The sequence below is a fragment of the Acartia tonsa genome, chromosome 2 (assembly GCF_053477335.1).
Source record: "Acartia tonsa isolate MP-2025a chromosome 2, ASM5347733v1, whole genome shotgun sequence".
Taxonomy (NCBI): domain Eukaryota; kingdom Metazoa; phylum Arthropoda; class Copepoda; order Calanoida; family Acartiidae; genus Acartia; species Acartia tonsa.
Window position 1 is genome coordinate 48,470,492 of NC_137261.1, and position 23,022 is coordinate 48,493,513.

At 36.5% G+C, this 23,022-nt stretch overlaps 1 protein-coding gene across 4 annotated transcripts in view; it reads right to left on the bottom strand.

Annotated features, from left to right (window-relative positions):
• Positions 1-22,782, bottom strand: part of LOC145312040 (chitin deacetylase 8-like) — a 43,110-nt gene extending 20,328 nt beyond the window's left edge. For 3 of the 4 annotated variants that reach the window (XR_013876875.1, XM_080151171.1, XM_080151170.1), the window contains exons 1-6: positions 22,649-22,782; positions 22,006-22,063; positions 17,315-17,419; positions 12,068-12,166; positions 9,142-9,237; positions 4,781-4,899 (exon numbers count right to left, since the gene is read on the bottom strand). Coding sequence is in view for 3 of the 4 variants with exons in the window: in XM_080151171.1 (XP_080007297.1) it covers positions 4,781-4,899; positions 9,142-9,237; positions 12,068-12,166; positions 17,315-17,419; positions 22,006-22,063; positions 22,649-22,740 (569 nt within the window). In the remaining variant the exon portion in view is untranslated. The remainder of the gene's footprint in view (positions 1-4,780; positions 4,900-9,141; positions 9,238-12,067; positions 12,167-17,314; positions 17,420-22,005; positions 22,064-22,648) is intronic. The other variant, XM_080151172.1, reaches the window with a different exon arrangement.
• Positions 22,783-23,022: the final 240 nt, after the last annotated feature.

Below are 23,022 nucleotides of genomic sequence, written 5' to 3' on the forward strand. Positions count from 1 at the left end.
TAGATGAGAGGCGCACCCAGCCACGCCGTGACCGTTCTGCCAAGTGTGAGCGTTGCCACTATGACGGCCACACGGCGGCCGAGTGTAGAGCTGACTGGGCCCAGGTAGCCAGCCGCAGGCGCACCGCCGACAAAGGTGCCCCTCCAGGGAAGCCCAGCAGAGTGGCCCATATGGAAGGGAGCGCGCCCCCAGCACCACCACCGCAAGCAGCCGCCTCCAGAGCTGCGGACCGAGCCGATGGGATGCCGCAGTTCGGGACTGTCCCGGCTAGGATCAACGTACTGGGCGGCGCGGCTGAGCCCAACCGGGTTGGCCTAGGCTTCAGTCTGAACCATCTGGGGCCAGAGCTGATACAGCCCAACAACATAGCCGAGCCAGAGGTGCTGAGGCCCCAGCCTTTCAGTCTCAATATGATGGAACCTGCCCGACCGAGCCTACCCAGCAAGAGTGGAGGGGCGCTGCCCAGCGTCCCTGAGACGGTGTATGGGGAGGCCCTGGCAGCCGCTGAACGAGAGAGGCAGGAGGTGCTAGCCAGCACCTCTGCATCGATGTATGGGACGCCACCCGGCGTCGCCACCTGGGATGATGGGGGGGTGCTATCCAGCGCCTCCCACCGTGTGCTTGGGGCGACAACCGTCGCCGCCACCGAGATACCTGGATCCTGGAACGAGCCAGCCTCCAACCTGATGTCTGGGGCGACCCCCGTCGCCGCCACCGAGAGACCTGAGTCCTGGAACGAGCCAGCGGTCCCAGAGGAAGGGGTGACACCCGTCACCCCCAGCCAGCCAGCGCCACCAGCCTGCAGTGAGAGCCCAGCTACATGCCAGCCAGCGCCACCAGCCTGCAGGGAGAGTCCAGCTACGTGCCATCCAGAGCCCTCTACCAGCCAAGGGAACCCAGCGGCTCACCATCAGGATAAGTTGAATTTGTTAAATGTATTGAATCCAAAACCTTGTAAACACCCAGCCTTGCCTGTCCCCCTGCACTTGAGGCTGGGGAGATTGAAAATTGGGAAAATAAGGGCTTGCCTGTGCCACATGCACCTGAGTTCCTAGGGCAGGGGAGGGCATTGAGTAAGGGCGAGCCTGTGCCACATGCACTTCAGCCCCATGCCACTGGGCATGCCTTGGACCAGGGAAGGGAGCATTTAGGGCTAGGGGAGCCGACACCCAGGCAAGTGCCAGTCGCTTGCCAGTCTGTCATTGGGGAGGGTATCGGGGTGCCTCGGCCGCATACAGATAACGCTCAATGGAAATTTGTGTCTAGCCAGGAGCAGCCCAGCCGTGTCCAGCCCCAAGAAGCAGCCGTGACCAGAACCGGAGATCCCCAGCCGCGTGCCCGAGGAAGATGGTTACCTGGAAGCCTCTCCCATTGGTGGATGGTCCTGTGGGGCCTCCTTCTGGCAGCCGTGTGGCCTACAACCAGCTACGTCCTGGTGGGGTGGGACTGTGCCAACCCTACCCATGTCACGTCTTACAACAAAGAAAAGATGTGTGACACGGAGCCCCTACACCAGGAGGTGCCCCTGGGCCACGACATCCACGTCCTGCAGCAAGTCAAGGTGAGGGAAACCACTGGGTTCAGCTGTCAGCTCACCGTGTCCCAGTGGACATTCAGGTGTGGGGTATGGGGTCACCTCAAGGTGACCTCGGTCCCCACCCTCATGAGGCCAACCAAGATAGACCCAGAAGCGTGCCGAGACCTGGCCAGGAACCGAGTATACACGTTGCCAGGCAAGACCCAGCCACTGACGTTCCAGCTGAACCACCCCCTGTTCTTCACCGTTGATGTAGTGGGCGCCCTCGTCAACAGCCCCGAGGGGGTGGGTTGCGAGGGGGAGGACGTCCACTTTGAGGGCCAGCTCTACCGCAATGAATTAGTGCTCCAGGAGCGGCGGCTGCTGGTCAAGGAGGAGACCTATGTGGTGGAGGATGGACGGGTGGAGTCCCAGTCTGACCACCTGACCCTCGACTGTCCCCATTCTGAGCTGTCCTGTATCACTGGGGAAGCAACCTACGTGTGGGACCACCTGGGAAGAGATTGCCCCTTGAGGCTGATCCGCAGCCTCCAGCCCAGCCTGGTGAGGGATGCATATCTGGTTGACCATCAGGCCCAGTTTTTCATCAACATGACCAGCCCCACCTCAATTGTGAACTGCGACTTCGAGGCCCATGCCACCAACCATCCAGCGCTGTTTGTGGCAGCTGACCCAGCCGCGGCTGCGCTGCCCCGAGTGTCGGCCAGGGATGTTGACGTTCCCCTCCAAGCACAGATCCATGCAGGTTATATTGGATTCACCCTGGAAACACGCATGAGGAGCACTGCAGCAGAAGAAGTAGCGGCCAACTGCTGGAAGCTCCAGCAACTAGATCCGGCCCACCCGGTGCGTGTCCAGGGGAGCACGTTCTCGGTACTGAGGGGAGACATCCTGCTGCAGCTGACCTGCCAAAGGCACAAGTATGTTGTCCGCGAACACAAGGAGTGTTGGGACAAAGTGCCAGTGGAGCCCACAGGTTTTGTAGACGCCGTGACGCGGGTATACAGTGAGCACGCCACCAAGATTCCCTGTTCCTCCACCTACCCCCTGACTGTGCACGCAGAGGAAGGCTGGATAGAGTTGACCCCTGCTCCCAAGAAGAGGCCACCCCCGCTGGATACGCCCAAGCAGTTGTTGACAGACCCCTTAGATGACTTCAGTTCAGGTGGTCTGTATTCCCAGGCTGAGTTGAACGACTGGCAACAGCTGCTGGCGTTCCCAGCATACAAGAGCGCCATGCTGACCGGCCTATCCTATGGCTCCTGCGTTCAGCAAGGCAGCTGTTCGGCCACAGGAGACCATGGGATAGTGTCCTACAACATTGACCGACTGGCGGAGGAAGGAGAGGCAGCCCTGGATGTCTGGGCAGGATTTAGACAAGCCATCCACGAGTGGGGAGATGGCGCCGCCATCTTGTGCTTGCTGCTGCTGATCCTCAAACTGCTGGGGGACCTCACCATCATTTCTCTGGCAGCAGCACAAGGAGGAGTCCGGGCAGCCCTGAATGCGATATCACAAGTGTTCCTGTACCACCCAGCTTTGTATAAGAAGGCGATGGCTAGAGCCAGGCTCAACCATGCCAAGTCCCGGGACTTTTCAGTGGACTGGGATGCCATCCCCATCGGCAGGGAAGCAGCCGAGGAAATGGTGTCTATGAAATCCACTGACAGCGGGCATGACCGCCCAGGTAGACCAGGACCGCCCTCTGGCAGACCCCGCGGCCCCTCAGGAGGACAGGCCGCTGCTCAGACACTCAACCTGGCAGCCAGTGCCCCAGCCGCTGCCAACAACAACCCGCAGGTCCCACTGCTGACCGTTCCAGCAACAAATGTGCCACCACCAAACCTGATACCTGCCGGCGCTGACCAACGTATCCAACCCAAGGCAGCCTCTGCCTTCTACCCCACATTGGGAGCCCATCAACCCTAAGAAGATACTCACCACTAGGATTCCATTGAATCATTATCGTTTGTATATATTTTTAGCCCTAAGGAGCGGGCCGAAGGCCTCAACCACTGTCGGAAGTCTGGTAGGGAAACCATCTCCCAGCCTTCCGAGGGGAGAGTTGTGGTATTCGGCAACCGTGAGCCATGTCTATGGCACCCCTGATCTGGGGTTCGGTGGAGGGTCAATGGCCCTCCCCCGAGTCCTGGGGAAGGGGTCTAGTGACCCCCTCCCTACGCTTAGAATTAATGATTTGAATCTGTCATGTTTATTATGGCTAACTGTATTCTTAATTCTCCCCCACCCTTTCCAGGGATGGGGGAATCATTATTGCCCAAACTGACCATTGTACATATATTATTTATGCTTTTATGTTATGATTATTTATTCCTATCCATGTAATTATTGTTTGTTGTATATAACTCCAGTATATCTTAAGCCTTCAATAAAGTGACAACTAAAAGTAGATGTTGATCATTATCTAGTGAAAGCTAGAGAAGCGTAGCTTCTCTATAGTAAGGTGTCCACGTCTGTCACACTGCCGTAATCTAATTGAACTCCGGTGTCTGCCATTGATCCTCGGCGGATACCACACGATAACTCCTAGTGGGTGAAAATTGAACTTGAAATTTTCAAAACTAATTTTATCAAAAACGGCTGCATTTTAGATTTTATTGAAAAATGAAATGAAGTTACCTAACCTAGGGTAATGAAATGCACTATGTCCCAATTTAGGTTCTGACACTAAAGTCAAAGCACCTTCATACGCACTGTGAATGGTTTATAAGTTAGAAGTCAATACATAAAAAACAGGAACGAATATGTTACCATGTCAGCGAAGCATCCAAACTTTATTTAAGGTTCAATATAATACAATGTCTTTTTCGTATTATATAAAGTTGTAGTATTTTTGTCTTAAGCTTAATATTTTCATAATTACAGAACTGATGGAGTTCTCCCCAACAGGGAAGCTTCATATTAGTCTCAAGATAATTCTACGCTATTAAGATTATTTTATACGTGAAGCAGGTCACTCAAAAAATCAGCGTGTGGCGTAATAAAAATGATGGATTATCCATCTTTTTTATACGGGTTTTCTTTCCCACTTCTCCTCTCATCTCCCTTTTTTATGACGTCTCATGCTGGTTTTTGAGCGACTTTCTTCACGTACATGATTTTAGTTAAAAGTATTTATGTAATATAGTTTGACAAAACTTTCCTGTGTAATTTTAAAACAGTTTTAATTTCTTCCATAGCTGGTGAATAGCTACTCTATAATGTATGTATGTACGTACGTACCTGCTAAGCATGTTGAACATCTTGTCACCGCCAACAGCCAGGAAAGGAGCCCTCATACCCTTGATATCAGCTGGATTCACACCTCCGAATCTGACCAACATTTCAGCCTCTCCGACAACCTGAAATTATCAAATTGGTCTTAATTTACAGTAACCTGGATAACCTCTTGAAAACAGGATACACAATTGCGTTTTATTCTGATCTGGATCTTTAAATCATTTTAGTGGTGAGCCAGATCGGGGTGAGCCAACTTTCCACCAATGAGAGCACAGCATTTTATGAAATGCCGCGCTGTGATTGGCTGAAATTCAGCTCACCCCAATCTGGCTCACCACTAAAATGATTTAAAGATCCAGCTCTAAATGAAATCGTACTGATGACGTAGTGAATGATTACGCGGCTAAACGTCATACAGACAACCAACCCTTTGATGCGCGACATTTGTCGTAAAGTTCTATCTGTGCATACTGATAAATTGCGACTGTTTTAGGCCAAGGGAATCCTCCTGCTATATTAATGTCGCGCACCAGACATGACAGCAGTAGAAACCGTTTATGAGGTCTTTAGTAATGATGCGTTATTGTGACGAGATATAAACCTAACTACTAACACACATCGAGCAGATACGCTTCATGTTATGCTACAGTCGTGGGTGTTATTTGGGGTAATGGGAATAATTGGGAATATTGAAAGGGAAATCTAACAAATTGTATATCTTAAATATTATTTTTGATAGTATAACAATAGAATAAGGACTAAATAATTTAACCTAAAAATTTCCTTTTTATTAAAATAATAAAAATAAAAGATTATGGAAGTGTAAAAACAATACAAATATAATGAAGGTTTTGTGTAAAGAGACAATTAATTAATTAGTTGATAGAATGGTAACAATAAGAAATTTGAGTCTACTATTATTTACTAAAGTGTAAATTCTACTTTCCCTTAATAAGATTTCAAGCAAAGATTTATCTCAGGGGGTTGGGGGCGGGGAGGTAATATGCCTCCTAAATAGTTATGAAACTTCCTAGGACCTATGAGAAGCTACTCTGTAAAGAATCATATCGGTTCAGCGATTAGCAAGATTCTTGGTCACAAACAGAAAGACTATTACATCCTGTTACATTTATTTAATGATTAGGTATACATATTTGATATAAAAAATGTTAAATGGTATTTATAGTCAAACTTGATTCTTGGATCAATAAGGCATAAAATATCAGTATTTTTCTACTAAATAGAAAGAAAATCCACTTTAATAAACCATCTCCAAATCAACCACCATGATATAAACTGTTAATGTAATTCATGTTAATTTCTTTATAATACATACATTCATTGCCAGTTACATTTCTATATGGATGCTATTTTTTATGACATCATATTCTATTCTCATATTTAAATTTAATATTGTAATGTAAAGTTTTAAGATTGAATATATCAGAAGTTATATAAGGGAGTATTAAGTTTTTTCTTTGTTTTTCCACTTTCTTATGGACCGATTAAGTTCTCATTTTAGGAAACCCTAATATATGTCCAGAAATGGTTTTAGGCTAGTCTAACTTAACGTCTCGAGATAGTTATTATGATTAAATTTATATACATATATACTAGCGATTGAGCTCCTAGCATCTAAGGGCTCTATATTCGAATGGGTATGGAAGGTCAGTACAATAGTCTAAAACCATACCCAGACTTATTTATAAAATTAAAATAACAGAATTCACTCCCAGGACCTATAAGAAGATTCACTGTTAAGTAGCAACATATCGGTTCAGCAGTTAGTGAGAAACTTCGCGACTCAAAAAAGCTTACTACTTTATATATATACTAGCGGCTACGCCCCAAGAGGCCTCTAGTGGCACTTTAATTTTTTTTATATTTAAAATATGTCTATGTTGCGTTTGACGTTTATGTTTGCGTTGAACTCTTTTAAAATCGAGAACGTAAAAAAAATTACCCTCCCCCAAAATAGTTAAAAACCTTCCCGGGACATATGAGAATCTACCCTGTTAAGGAGAACCCGATCGGTTCAGCGGTTAGCGAGATCCTTCGGTACAAACAGACACACAGACAAACAAGGATATATTCGTTTAGGACAGAAAAACAAGCTAGATATAGAGTAGCTGCACTACTGCACAGTGGTCTAAGGCCGGACATTTCGCCAAAAATCAACATTGGAATTTCTCAAAATTAATAATTTATTTTGAAAATATATACCCTATCTCATATAAAACCGAAGAGTTTTAGTCTTTTCAACTACTGGTTGATGAATTATAAACTTTGAAACATGAAGGTTCAGGATTATTTTCACGTCATAAATTTTACCTTTTGAATTTTCACCATCTTTGGAAAAAATATTTTTTTTCAGTGTTGCATTGATACAATGAAGTTTCTTCACCTATTTATATTCATAATATTGCATGATATATTAGGAAACTGGGGTTTTAGTTATATTTTTTACTTTTTTCATCAATTTTATAGTTGTTTTTAAAATTTTTTTAGGTCATTTCCTAAATATTTTTGCAATAAATTTTGGCAATAATTTTCAGTTTTTTAAGTTTTTGACCAAAAACCGGGCCCCGTAACATACCAAACCATATATTATTCTTAATATACAGGTATAATGTTATAGTTTGATGTTTAGTTGAGGTTGTTACGGGGCCCGGTTTATTTCAAATTTTTTGTTTATTCTTTTTTAATATTAATCTTAAGTGCATTTTAACTTATTTCTTCTCAATAACATAATATCATTAATGTTTAAATTTGTGTGTTTGTTATGTAAGATATCTTAAACAGATTTTCGAAAAATAATTTGATTTTTGTCAAACTAGTAGGTATAATATCAATAAAAAATGTCTTGTTACATTCATCAATTCAAGGGCCAATGCGATGCTCATACTCTAAAAGTAACGTGCCTAACAAAGCTGCAGCCTTTATTAACGTCTCTAGTATGATTACATTTTACACAAAATAAAAACTAGCAAACGCATTACCCTTTGTGCTGTAGCCTCGGGTTTCAGCTTGACTAATGGATATAGAATATACGTGGATATTATGACAGAGAAAAATTGTTGTCAATTTAGCTTGCTAACATGTTACTCGTTTATTGGCTAGTTCATTTATCGAGTAGGAGATGGGATGCGGCAAATGAGGTGGATTAGGGGGTCATGTTATTTTAGTCCGCTTAGAGTTTCCCTTGCTAACATGGAACTCGTTTATTTGCCAGTTCATTTATCGAGTAGGAGATTGGATGGGGTAAAGGAGGGGGATGAGGGTATAGTTATTTCAGTCTGCTGCGAGTTTCCCTTTTTTTGAGAACATAAAAATATGGTGTAACATTCAAGTAATAGTATATCCAATGCTAGACTAAAACCATCTGGAAATTTTATTTTCGTCAAAGATATGGCATCTAAGGAACAAAGCCTCAGGCTTTTCAGTCATCGAATTGAATCATTTTCCTTCCCATTTAAGTACTATTGAATGAGTAATCTAAAGGGATTAGACAATGGATGATTAATTAATAATGATATTCATCCCTAATAATGATGAACAAAATTATCCCTTTTATTATTAGTAAAAAAAATTTGGACACTTCTAGTTTGAAACCAACCAATCAATTCCAATAATAAGTTTTTGGGCTAACAAACAAGATAACGTGTTTATAAAACTTTGGGTACCAGTGTAATTTACGGTCGTATGTCCCCTTCCTCGTTGCAATTGCATGCTGTATGAAATATTCATTTGGAGCCAAAAAGATTGTCTTCAAGTAACATATCCCTTTGTATTTATTTCGTGATTAGAAGCAACGACTTTGGTTACCACAAAAACAACATTTTTAGATAAATTCCTTTTCAATAAAATAATTTTTGCCAGTAACCTATCCTTGTTCTTTATTACTAAATTACATTAAGTATTATTAATTATCTAAGAGAAAATAACTTCGTAAAATAAGGGCGAAGAAACTTCAATTAGTTGTATCAAATGTATGTTGTACAAAGTTTGGTGATAGATCATTTACCTTTATATAATCATTTCTACAGTAATAATTACTCATGCTTCAAGGTTTTTAAATGTTTTTTTGCTTTAAAACATCGAATTTAGGCTCCCTAGGACTTCAGAAAAAATTTAAAAAATATGAAATTTTAGCTAAGTTTCAAAGTATTTTCTAGGCCAGTTGGCTTTTGTTTTTCTTCTCTAGATGCATATACGAGTTGTATTAGGTAATAATAAGGCGCACACTTTTTATTTTGAACGATTCTATCAACTACAAGCTGAGAAAATTTACTTTGAGTAGAGGTAGGTGAAATGTCCACCAAAAGGCCAAAATAGACCACTGTGTACTGTAAATAGCAACATACCTCGTTGGCCCATTTCTCCTCGTTGAAGTTTGTACCAAAAGAATGTGTGACAGTATGTGAAGCTATCTCGTGACCATCCGCGTACAAATCTTGGATCTGAAATAAAATGACATTTTAGTTAATTTACCAGCAGCGGCTAAGGAATCATCCTCTGATGGAGAAAATTAAGGGAGAGTGGTCAGTGCAAATTTTTGCTGGTATTAAAAGTTTATTAATGCATTCTCTCGTTCAACTTTGTTAAATTTTAATTCGATAGTTTAAAGGAATTCAACCAAGTAAAGAGTTACAGCTTTGATATTTGGCAAGACAGTTGCTTTAAAGAGGCACAATATACCGCCGTTTCCCGCTAAATTAGACAACTTTCAATCATCTGAGAGAAACTTTTTTCATAAAAATTCCCTTATATTTTCTTTTGACACTCTTTTTAATGTCAAATGGTATAAAAAGGAAATTTTTATGAAAAAAGTTTCTCAGATGATTGAAAATTGACTAATTTGGCAAGGGCAAAAAAAATTCGGCGGGAAACTGCGGTTTTCGGCGGAAGCGGTAATTCCGCCGCCGTTTCATCAGAGTTCCACATTGTACCTATTTAAAGCAACTGCAATGCCAAATCTAAGAGCTGTAAGTATTTATTTAATTAAGTTCCTTTGAATTTTAGTTTTGGTTTCAAAAAGTGTCACTTTCGCCCCCTTCCTTTGTTTTTATCTATGGATATAAAACATATAACTGTCCCACTTGGCAAAGGGGGGGGGGTGGGTGGGTTTTATATGCCTTACACCTGCGGGAACATAACCCTGCGGGGCTATTTTTTCTTTATTGTTCGAAAAATGACAGTTAAACAAATCCTTAATACAATAAAGTAATGAAGAAAATTATTAGAAGAGAACTAATAAAATACAATGATATGATGTAAAAGTTTTGAAAACTGAACCTCTTAAAAACAATGACAATGTTATATACAATGAAGAATGAGTTTTAAAACCTTATAGATGATTAGAAAACAAATTGTTAGCCCACAAAATTATTTCATTAGCAATATAATTAAAAGTCTAAAAAATGATTCATTTTTATAGTATCAAATGATTTTTTTATATAAATGTGCTATGAAAAATCACAGACAAAATATCATCGAATGCTATCAAAGACAGAATAATAATACTGTTGTATGATTACACCATCCATAGACGTCCAAGGATGGGGGTAAAAGGGAGTTCACACCCTTTACTTAAAAACCTCTCTTTTTTACCCTCAAAATTTAAGCTTGGACGTAAATTTTACCATCACTTTTGTTAAATATGAAAATTTCCTGCATGTTAAGCATTTGATAATCTACTTGTTCTAACTATTTAAAACAATAAACAAATCCAAAAGACATTTTTACCAAAGAGAGCGAGGGGACAATGGGCTATTTATGATAATACAAAGCTTTATAATAACGTTTTCTTAACCGTTGGCCTAACAACTTTGGAAACTTTAGCCAATTTTGATTGATTGGTTAATTAAGATGAGTGTTTAAACGTTTCAACCACTAATTTTGATATACAGAATGGGTTATTACGTGCATCATCATTGGGGATGTATATCTATTTACCAATTATTGTCTTATTCTTTTAGATCCATTTTTTATCCACCAAAAAAATTTCCTAAATCCCTGGCAGAAATGAATATTGTATATGATAAATGATAATAAAACTGTCATTAACACACTTCATACATGGAAAGTATCTACAATCAAAGATATGATATATTTTCTTTATCTTTTGTTTAATCTCTAAGATATTTTCTCTCTTGATCTTTTCATTTATTTAATTTCATACCAACTAAAAGATTATACTAAAACAATAGTTAAAAGGTAGAAATATTTTTTTTTCTTTGGCCTATCCCCGTACATCTGATAAAAATGACACTTTAATCAATTAAGGACTTGAGAAAATTACGAAATTAATAGTTATTTCTTACATCGTATTATAAACAGCTTTCCGCGGATATAGAATGTACAATTGTAAGATTAAAACCAGTTTTTTAGCCCCGAGGTGCCGAAGGCACGGGCTAAAAAAACTGGTTTTACTCTTAGAAAGCTGGATATAATACGATGCTAGACATAGTTTTTTCGTGATGAGTACCGGTTCCTATCCACCGGATTCGAATGAATACGAGAATAGTTATTTCTCGCATCGTATTATAAACGGCTTTCCGCGGATATAGAATGTACAATTAAAAGATTAAAACTAGTTTTTTTAGCCCCGAGGTGCCGAAGGCAACGGCTAAAAAAACTGGTTTTAATCTTTTGATTGTACATTATTATTCGTAGAAAGCTGGATATAATTCGATGCTAGACATAGTTTTTTCGTATGAATGAGAACCGGTTCCTATCCACCGGATTCGAATGAATACGAGAAAAATTTTTATTCTATGTAACTAAAGTAATCAATGTACATAATTATGATATTTCAGGGCTTAACAGCCGCGCCTTCAATTACGCGGCTGGAACTGAGGGTTGATTGAAAGGAGTGAGGTTGCAGCTTGAAATAGCGGATTGTTTTTTCAAACTTCATGTAAGCCAAACGGTATATTTGAGACTAGGGTCTAAGTTTCACGGAATGAGCACCACTTTCTGAAAACTGAGTGGCTGCTGAGGGTGGTCTAGGTTGAGAGTGGCTATGGCTGAGTACGCTACGCTTTGAGTAGTTGTGGTTAAGGAAAAGTGCATAATCTCGGGACAAAAAAACTGGTTTTAATCTTACAATTGTACATTTTATATCCGCGGAAAGCTTTTATAATATGATGCGAGAAATAACTATTATAACTATTATACGTCTGATTAGATGGCGTTAGTCAGCTGAAAGAAGAGTGAAAAAAAAAATACAAAAAGCATAGGTTATTAATTTACAATAAAAGCGTGCCCATAAAATACTCCAAATTATACCTGTGCATAATCGCTCCACTCATGAGAAATGTAGAAAGTTGCCTTGATGGGACAACCATTGGGGTTGAAACGACCTCCAAACAACTCTTCATAAAAAGCCTAAAATAGAAGACAATATTAATGCAAATTTAGTAATCTTAAACAGAAATACTCCAACAATAAATAATTTTAAGGAATTTAAAAGTATTAAGTTGAAAAATAAAAAAGTTAGACACCGGAAACTTTTTGTAGTAAATATTTAATTATTTTCAAATATAAGCAAGATAACTAAATCACTTTGTCATAAGTATTGTATTCCTGTGATGATAAAACTAATCTAATCTACTCTTCTTATGACCTCCTACATACCAAACATTTTGTGTATAATTCATATGAACCAAATCTTAAAAGTTTTAAGAAGGCATATTTAAATTCAATTTTAATACAATTTCAAAACTAGATCTAAACTTTTATCAATAAATACCATTAAGCCAGAACACTTAACTTTTGTGAGAAACATACAATTGCATTTACAAAGAAACAACTTTCATAAATATTTGACATTAGCAATACTCGTTTCTACATTATATGATTTTCATTTTTCTTTACACCATGCTAGAGATTATAAAAAAAATAAGGGATCACTAACTGCATATCTGCTTATGGCTGTTATGTGTATAAGATGCGGCTTGTTTTTATCAATTTGAAGGCTAAAAATATCAAAAGCGGCCGTTTCGCTGGTTGACAAAATAAGCAACTGGAATTATCAATTCTTTTCATAAACAAAAACGGCGGTTTCGCACCTTGGGAATTTTTTTTATTGGGATTAAGGGTTTACTGTAAAGGTTGGGCATATCGGCATAACCTTAAGCAATATCCTTCGGTTAGAATAGACAAACATCTCATTATTTTTATAAAACCAGCAAAGTGGGATTATTACATTTTAGATTTTATTGACTAATTGAACGATGAAGCGGCAGGCAAAGTGTTTGGCGGCTGATCAGAAATATTAAGAAGCTGGTTAGCGGTTACAAGTCCTTGCAGATAATGTAAAATAATTGACCTTTTTATGCAGAATTTATTGGATTTACAGTAAATGAAAGGTCATGAAGTAAAAGGTTTCCAATTGAATGCAAGTTTTCTTAACATGTACACGTGACAAACTTTGTTGCATACCTCGTCAATTACCTCATACGGGCGGAGATGCTGTCCATGACATGAAACTCCATGGTCCAACAACCCAGGATAAATGTCTTCTTTTCTGTCCTAACACCCTGGGTATTAGGTTAGACACCCATCAGACATCCAACCCTTTGATTGCACGACCTTTGTCTGAGAAGTCCTAACTGTGCATGATAATGAGTTGCGTCTGTTTTGGACCAAGGCATTGCCCCTACTCTAACTATTAATGTCGCACACCTGACAAAGTTGCAGTAGGAATTATTTTTAACGTCTTAAGTTATGACGCGGTGTTAAGCCGAGATTCGAGCCTATCAACTCCCCGACGAAGAGCAAGTGTATTGAGCCACGGTCGCGGGTTAACTTGTTGCATAGTTGCTACGGTTAAAATCTTCAAGATAAAGCTTTTCTCTTAAATTTTAGTTTGATAACAATACATTTTAATATTGAAACTAATATTTAACGTGTCACATATTTGAAATTAATGAAATCTGTTATTTAAACTGTTATCTTGTCATCTTAACAATTAAGAATTCATTGTAACTATTGATTATGGGCTTTATCATCGCCGCAAGCATAGACAGGGCGGTCTAACAGGGATCTAAAGGGATAAGACAATGGCCAATAAATTTATGTACATCTCCAATGAATATACACAAAATTATTCCTTTTATTTGAATGGTTGAAACGTTTAGACACTCAACTTGATGAGCCATACAATTAAAATTCTTTAAAAGTCCTCAAAATTGATGATTAAGTAAACGTTAATATAAAAAAAACCTTGGGGACTAGTGTAATAAACGGCCCAATGTCCCCTCCCTCCCTGGCGGTCTAGTATAATGATATGGGGAGAGTTGTCAAGGGAGGGATAAAAGAGATTATTCATCCATCATTGAAACAAGGATGACAACATTCAAATATCAAAGAAGCGTACAAAAAGGCGACAAATAGAATTTAAATTTATACATTTTTAATTACATTAAAACCTTAATATTACAAGATTTTATTTTCTTAATAAAGTTATGATAAGGTTTTAGCAACCACAGCGGCCATCCAACTGCCCTACAATTCCAAAATCTGCGGCTTAGATTATTAGCCTCAACATCAAATCAGCTGGTGAAAAAAAACATCAAATGCATTGAAAAATCCGAAAATTTCTCAGTCCAAATTTAAGCAGTGTGGCTAATAACTACAAACTCTTAGTCTAAATCGGCTTAAAGGTAGCAGCCGTTCCTTAGTTTTAATTAAGCCAAATATATTAAGTGTGATGAAATTTTTCTTAACAGAAGTACAATGACATATTTATGAATGTAATTTAAGATTTAATCTTTAGAATTTGACTACTTGCACTTGCCCATTAATATTTATTATATCACAGATAAATCAAATGATAACGTTTCAAATTAATTGGTAGTAAAATCCTGCATTTTGCAAATGAGGTTTCTGGATCCACCCTCATTCCCCTTTACAGCAAATTATATAATTCATTTCCAAATTAACTTATCTCAAATGTGGACTAACCCTAGCAGGGCTCTCCTAAACCCAACTTAACCTAACCTAAATGAAATGTATGAGGTGTTAATTAAAATGGAGCAGCATAAACATTTTAAGCTAAAAATTATTAAAATAAAATAGAAATATAAAGTAGGATAAAATAATATTTATCAGTTACTCTAAATTATTAGAACAAAACAATGTTTGTCCGTCTGTCTAAGAAGTTCTCGTTTATCGTTTAATCCTTTTTGGTTTTATCATGGTTTTAAGCAATTTTCATCCTCTCATCAAAGAACGATTCCATTTTTAAAACAAAAACAATATGTGAAGTTGAACTTTAGAGGAAGTAACTGAACAAATAAAGGAATTGGGGTAAAAATGCTCCAATTACAGAATACACGAAGCAACTAATAATTGTTGCATAATTCAGAATGGATTCAAATAAGAGATCTAACCTTTATACTTTATCTACAAATATTCCTTTCGATGCAATGTATATAGTTATAAAGAAAGCTTTCAAGGCTTCGAAACCAACTTAATATCCGCTGGATTAAAACCAGTTCTCGGCCATACTAAAAATATATATCATAGTATTACAGGCATTTTTCCACAAATATTAAAATAAAAATCATAAAAGTTAAAACCAGTTTTGTTAACCGATTCATTTTATTATCCGCGGAAAGCTGTCTATATTTATAATTCGATGTGATGAATAACTTTTCTTATATTTTATTATAATTCTTTGGTTTAAGAATCACAAAAAAAATTTAAGAACATCGTCTCATAGGAAGATTGTAATGAAACGTTTCAGAATAAAAATGAAATTGATTTATATGCCAAGCTAAGGTCAGAAAAAATTCATTAAATAATCATGCAAAGAATTCTATTTATAACATTAAAAGTTTGCTAAAAAGAATGAATGAAAACTGAACAAAGTTAAAATTGAATACTAGAATAGAACACACAAGTTGCATTTAAAGTTTTAAACACGTTGATTATGCAGCCAAATATAAGTGGGCGAGCACATAAGTCATAACCTTTATAAGAAAATAACAGAACAAGGATGACAACATCCATAAAAGCACTGAAACTGTAGGACAAACGGACTTTTACACTTGTATAGTGTCAGAACTAAATAATAAGAATATGAATGAATAAAAAAAATGTTGACTTCTTGATACAGGATAATGTTTATGGACATACTTACATTTTTAGGACTTGATTATAGAGTTGCTTTGCTTAATATATTATACTTTGTTGTCCCAGAAATCAGTATATAAAAAATCAGAACAATCGGATAGTTAGATCACATAAAAATTAGTTGTCAAAAAAGTAAAAAATCAACATGTTTAAAATGAACGAACGGACATTCTGTTAATGATTATAAAGTTGCTACGCTTTCTAAATCGTACCCGACTACTACAGGAATCAGCAAGCAAAGTTTGAAATCGATAGGGCAATTCTAACATGCCTAAATTAACAGAAAAAAAGCTATTCGTTTCGGACGTACGGACGGACCGACCCTAATTATAGAAAAGCTTCGCTTTAAAAAGAAACATGACATTATCTCATCTTTGAATAATATTAGATTTAGCTAAAATAGGGTATTACAAAGACAAACAAATATGCAAAAATTTTGGACAAACATAGCATTGAACTATATCTTTGGAGAAACGGAATGGGAACTATCCTATGGAGGGGAAGTTATAGAGAAAGATGGATTGGGTAACCATAATAATAAAACGGTTTCTTTACAGTACATATACATATTGTGCGTGTGTGTGTGTGTGCACGGTTGCGTGTGTGTGCGTGTGTGTGGCGACTCTTCCCCCCATATTATACAACGGTACATGTTAACACTGCACATACACACACACACACATGTTAACTAACCAACATATACACACACGCACATTCAAAAAAAATAATTCACATAATAATGCATATGTTATAAAGTAATTTTATAGGTTGACATAACCATAAGTGTTTGTTAGTATTTGAAAACATTTTTTACTTATTAAAAGGTGATGAAAAAAAGCATTTATTGAAGTGCAATCTCTTGTAACATTGAATTTGCAGTTAATTTGCCAAATTTGAAGCCAATCTTGAGCATAACCTTTTCCAATTGTTTAGTTAAAGAGATTTTAAAGAGGGTAAAGCATTGAGTTTTTAGAGAGGAGATATGAACTTTTTCAATATAAATGGTATACATGAATAGGATTTTATTAACACAAGCATCTTTTAACATTGCATAAATAAGAGCAAAGGTTAAGAATCAGAAGATAAACCTGCTTATTAAGTACTTAAAAATTATCATTACGGTCTCATTATTTGTAAAAAAAATTCTGCATTTTTCATCGATTTCTTGTAGCGAAGTGCAAAAAATATCTACAATATGAGATTTTTACTAAAAGATTTAATAAAACTGAGAATTCGATTTTAAAAATTTGTAGAATGTGTATAAATATGGAATAATTTAGTTTAAAAACACAATATAACTTCTTAACTGAATTTAGTGTAAAATATAATAAGGTAATTTCAGAATACAAGAAATATGTTTTGTATTATAGCTGCGCTTCTACAAATATGCATTACCTGGTTGAGGTCGTTGACAGCATCGTCAAAAGTAAGAAGAACAAACTGCGGAATCTCATCAGGAGCATACCCTCCAGGGATGTCGGGTCCTCCACAATTGCAATCCTGAATATAGATAGATAGATAATAAATACATCAGGAGTATACCCTCCGGGGATGTCGGGTCCTCCACAATAGCAATCCTGAACATAGATAGATAGATAATAAATACATCAGGAGTATACCCTCCGGGGATGTCAGGTCCTCCACAATAGCAATCCTGAACATAGATAGATAGATAATAAATACACCAGGATTATACCCTCAATTCGAACATTGATAGATGAATAATAGATTTATAAACTTTGGCGATTTCCCTTGATTCGCATATGGACCAAAATGAACGGTTTGAAAAACGTAGCTTCTTTAAGGTTAGGTTTAGTAAAGGTTATATTTGCCTCAAGTCCAAATGTTTCTACCACGAATTGTAATCTACAGAAGGGGTAATTTTATGCAATTTTATTAGGATTGTACTTCAATTTATCGACCATTGTCTTATCTCTTTAGATATCTGCATTTTAGTACAACATCAGGCATTAACTATTCTATAGAACGGGGACCAAGTTTGAGACAAAACCCTGTAAAGTCGGTCAATGTAATTTGTCATTACTGGGTTTATCCAGTATTAATGGACATTCAAAGTTCTAAGTATTAAATACACTTATGTTGCAATACATTACATACATGACTTAACTTTCCAAAACCACGAACACAATTTTACGTCTTTTTCGCTTAAAAATCTCAATTTTAAAATCAAACAATCATCTTTATTTTTAACAAAATTCTAACAAGTTTTACCGACAGACAAAACAAAGAAGAGATTGAATGATTGATGGTCAGAGAAATCTGCACAAAAAATTACAGCAACCTAAATAGCAGGGGAGAAATTATTTGATTATAAAGTAGATTCGCTACTTAAAACTAAGGAAGTATAATTTTGGCATATTTTCGACACAAAAAATAAGTCATGACCATTACAGTTTGCCAATTTAAGGATTGATATCCTAATACAAAACTATCTAATGCGAAGCTTTTTGATAATCAAGTGTTCATAATGAGAAGCAACTCTAACATTACTCCCCTCTTATTTTAGCCCCATGTGGGGTCCTTATCCCATGAGGCCCGATAAGCACGGAAACAATCCCTGTGGGACTCTTCTAACATTTAATTCTCATAACCTAACCGAGAATGAGCATTAAAATATCAGTTTTTCAAAGTTTGTTGGGGAAAATAAGCAAAATGAGGGAAATGCCAAAATATCAATAAGCCTTCTCAAAATATGGTGAACGTTTTCATTTTAAAATTTTAAAATGAAATGATTCTCATTAAAAACATTTAACGTATTTTAATGTAATCTAATTGTAGTACGAAAGAAAAATTTGGCATAGCAAACAAATGAAAATATAAAACCGGCATTTAAATCATTATTACGGAAATATGTGTTTTAAACAAAACAAAATTAACAGTTATTTTGACAGAAAATGCAGCAAGTATAATATTATGTTGTTTTATTGGCTAGGTTATTTTAAATGAAGGAAAGTCTAGCAGATTTAGGGCCCAACGCAATGGTTAGCCATTGGAAAAAAATACCCCTTCCAAATATTTTCGATTTATTTTAAAAATAATAGGAAGGGGGGTGTGTTACCATAGAATTTAAGTGAAAACACCAATGCTTATGGGCCTTAGATATAACCTATGTACATGTTATTAATTTGACTTATGAAATGGTCATTTTTAGATATCACTTTCTACATCTATTTACAATATTTTATAATAACTATTTTTGCAAGAAAGAGATTTCTGACATTGATATAAAACATTAAAAATTAATATCCTGAGATGAGAAAAAAAATTTTGCTTTTATAGTAAAAAGATTTTTATATAATTATTTTGCACAATTTAAATCATTGTATATTGCAATAACTGCAACTAAACGATCTTTTTAACTCGATTCATCAGAGAAAGAGAAATATATAAGCAAGGATTTCAATGATGTTCTGCGATTTGAGACTGAAAAATATCTAAGGGACAGTGCCTACATTTTGGTCTACAAGTAAGAATATTCAAAATTATAATTGTTGATTAATTAATCATCCATTGTCATATCCGTGTAATCCACGAAAGAAATTAGTTTGAAGTACCAAATAAAGCAAATTATAACATTATTGTTAATTATGATAGATTAAAATTTCCAAATATTTATCTCAAATGACGATTTTGATACAATGAAAAATTCACATGAGGAAGACTGGCACACTTATTTCCATTAGATGTATTGACTGAACTGGATAAAAAGTCACGAATGTTTGTAATTATCGAATCCTATCTTATCCTCCCAAGTAAAGGTCGACTGTGGCCTAGTGGTCAACTATTTTAACTACTTTAATTTTAATGTTTTATGTGCATCTAGAATATAAATTTTGCGTAACATTAATGAATAAGCCGAAAAAAGTAAATTTTTAGTTTTAGCTGTTTTTAAATAAAGATTTGAGGCAAAATTGTTTTTCTTTATATGTCTATTCCCAATTTAAAATATTTTCATACGCAAGTTTTGCTATGGAAAATGATTTTGTTAGTTAAAATTTGAAGAAAAAATCTACATCCATTAATAACTGGAAGAATATGTAGTATTTATAGTAAAGTTATTGACTGATTGATTCTGACATTTCCCAAACCGTAATAAACGCTTCACTGCTTTGTCTTAACAGAATTGTAGTCAGCGTTTAGTGGGCATTTCTATAGCTATATAGAAATGACTACATATTAACTTTGTAGTATACTACGCCTCTAGAGGTCTCCAGGGGCAGTTGAAGTGGAGGGGATTGAGTTGAGTCCATCCCATTTTTTTATTAATTTCAAAAATAAATTTGAGGGGATCATTTTTTAAAGAGGGAAACCACCTTCCATTTTAAATTTTTGTTTTAAATAGTCTGAAATGTAATATCTTACAAACTAAAAAGGGACCACAAATGAGACTAATGCATTCACTTCCCTAGTATTGATATGATGTAAGATTAATGTAATTATCTATATGCCAAAGGAAGCATTTCATTAATCATGAATGCATTCATTAATAAAAATAGTTACATATAATAATTTCACTTCATTAATACACTTGTGATTCATTTCAACCCAGGGATGAGAAGATAAGACTATGGAAGATAACATATATAAATTATTTATAAACAAATATGTGGATTTACGTCCGAATGAAATCTTGTTTTGAAATTTTTCTGTTAAAAAAATTATCCTTTACAGTGCAGTGTAAACAAGGATGACAACATCCACAAGTAGCGGAGCACAAAAAAAGAAATGGGAAAGTCAGTTTTAGAGCAGATGTTATGATCTCATTACAAAGAAAAAAATGAGAGAGAATACAAACCAAAGAAAATCACGAAACCATAAAAGAATACCGTTTATATCTTTTACAGTATGACCATTGACAGATAGACACAATACTATTTATATATGAGATGCAGATATGTCATAGGAATATACAAATTTCAGCTGTCTATATTCAGTATCAGCCGATAAAAACTCATTTCCCTTATGGCGTTACGTACAAACGGACATGTAAAGTGAATTATAGAATAGCTTGTTAGTTACACAAGAAGTGTAGCTGATATTAAAATGTTTTCAAATAATGAAAGATCAGCAAATAATTCTGGGAAAATATCTTTATAATCACTTTCTAGTTATTTTGCTTACCCAGAAAATAAAAAAATGAAAAGATATTTTGCTTAAGATGATTTTTATGGCTTTTAAACTTTAGGATCTAGTGCAGTTCACGGTAAAATGTTCCTGGTATTGATAAAAAAAATCCATGAATTTTAAAAACTGCTAAACGAACATGCTATGCCAGCACATCGTATTGGGCGGCATGAGAAGGTCTATAAATATTATGGAATAGCCAAGATCCAATGATGCACAGGGAAATCTTCACTGTCAGCAAGTAAAATTTTTTTTTGTTGAATATTATCGATATAAAGAATTGCAATAGATCCAAACTTTTTACTCTGCTTAATAAAAGTGAATCTCTTGTAAGTACGATTCTGTACATTTTCTTATCATAAATGCAAATATTCTCAAAAATAACGTTAGCCTAGTAATTTTTACATTTCTACGCCAGTAAGCAATTATGATTTTGGTTGTTTTCCTAAGAGTAACTAGTCGAGCAGATTACCCCTTTGTAAGAAAAGAGTCGAAGAATTAGTGATATCATTGATAGAGTGGAAAGACATGTCAAAATGTATGGTAAATTCAATACTATTATATTAAGAAGTAGCGGTTGCGCCCCTAGCATCTAGGGGCTCTGTATTCGAAGGAATATAGAAGGCCACCAGGACCTAAAAGAAACTTCACTGTAAAAGAGAACCATATCGGTTTAGTGGTTGGCGAGACCCTTCGATACAGAGATAAAAAAGCTTACTACTTTATATAATTGGATCAAAAGTTTTTTTTGTCTATACCTAGATATTTCATTTAATGCTTAAACTATTGAGTTCTCCTTTTTAAGGAAGCTTCATATAGAACCCAGAGGGTTTAGACAAATTCATTTTTAGATTGAAGTCTTATGATAGTTTTAGACTATATTGTCCGACAACCTAGAGATTCTAGGGGCGCAACTACTAGTGAATATAAAAAATACTAACCGGTATTCTGCAGGCGTTGGGATCACAATGTCCTGCTTGAAATTGTCTCTTCACTCTGCTGCTCAACGCATTATTGTTACATTTAGTTCACAAGTACAGTCACACACAATACGAGCAACAGGGATCTATAGGGATAAGACAATGGCAGAAAACTTAGTTTACAAGTACAGCCGCAAACAAATGGATATTGAATAGTCGTGGATATTATGACAGGAGAAAAATTGTCATCAATTTAGGTTGCTAAGATTAAACTTATTTATTGGTCAGTTCATTCATCCAGTTAGAGGGAAGGGGATGGAGTAAAGGTGTTGGATTGAAGTATCATTATTTTAGCCCACTGCTATTTTCACTTTATAAGAGAATATCTGGTGTAACATCCAAGTATTAATATATCCATTGTTTACAAGTACAGCCTCACACAGTACTCGCAAACATTCACTTTTTGAAAGGTTAAGTAACCCCCCAAAAGTAAAGGTTACAAATAAAACTGCAAGATGTTTTTAAAACATAAAAATGTATGGTTTTAAAATAGGAACAAAAAAAGTTACTTAATGGTTTTACATATCATTGACATTTCGTGCCCTCGTGAGTGCCAAAAAAGCTATGACAAGGAGCGCAGCTGTTCTAAAGTATAAATGTATTCCTGTGGATGTAATCTGTAGCATTTTGAGAGCTTGCAACTGCCCCACCCAGGACAACTGCCTGGGTTAAGCCTACTAATAACCAGAGTCGCATCTGAAAGCAGCAAATATTTTGTCATATAAATAGTATAATAATAAACAAATTTACAGACATAAAAATAATATATTTGTAAAATAATCAGTGCTTTGTAACATTTTGACAGGTTAGATCCTTTATGGACAATTCAAAATTCTTAAAAACGAAAAATGTATTATTTTAGAACAATAAATTTTGAGAAATACTATGCAAAAAATAAAAATAATAACTATATTGTTTTGATTGCAAATCGGAAAATCTTACAGCTAGTTCCTTTCTATTTGAATAGGAATTGAGACA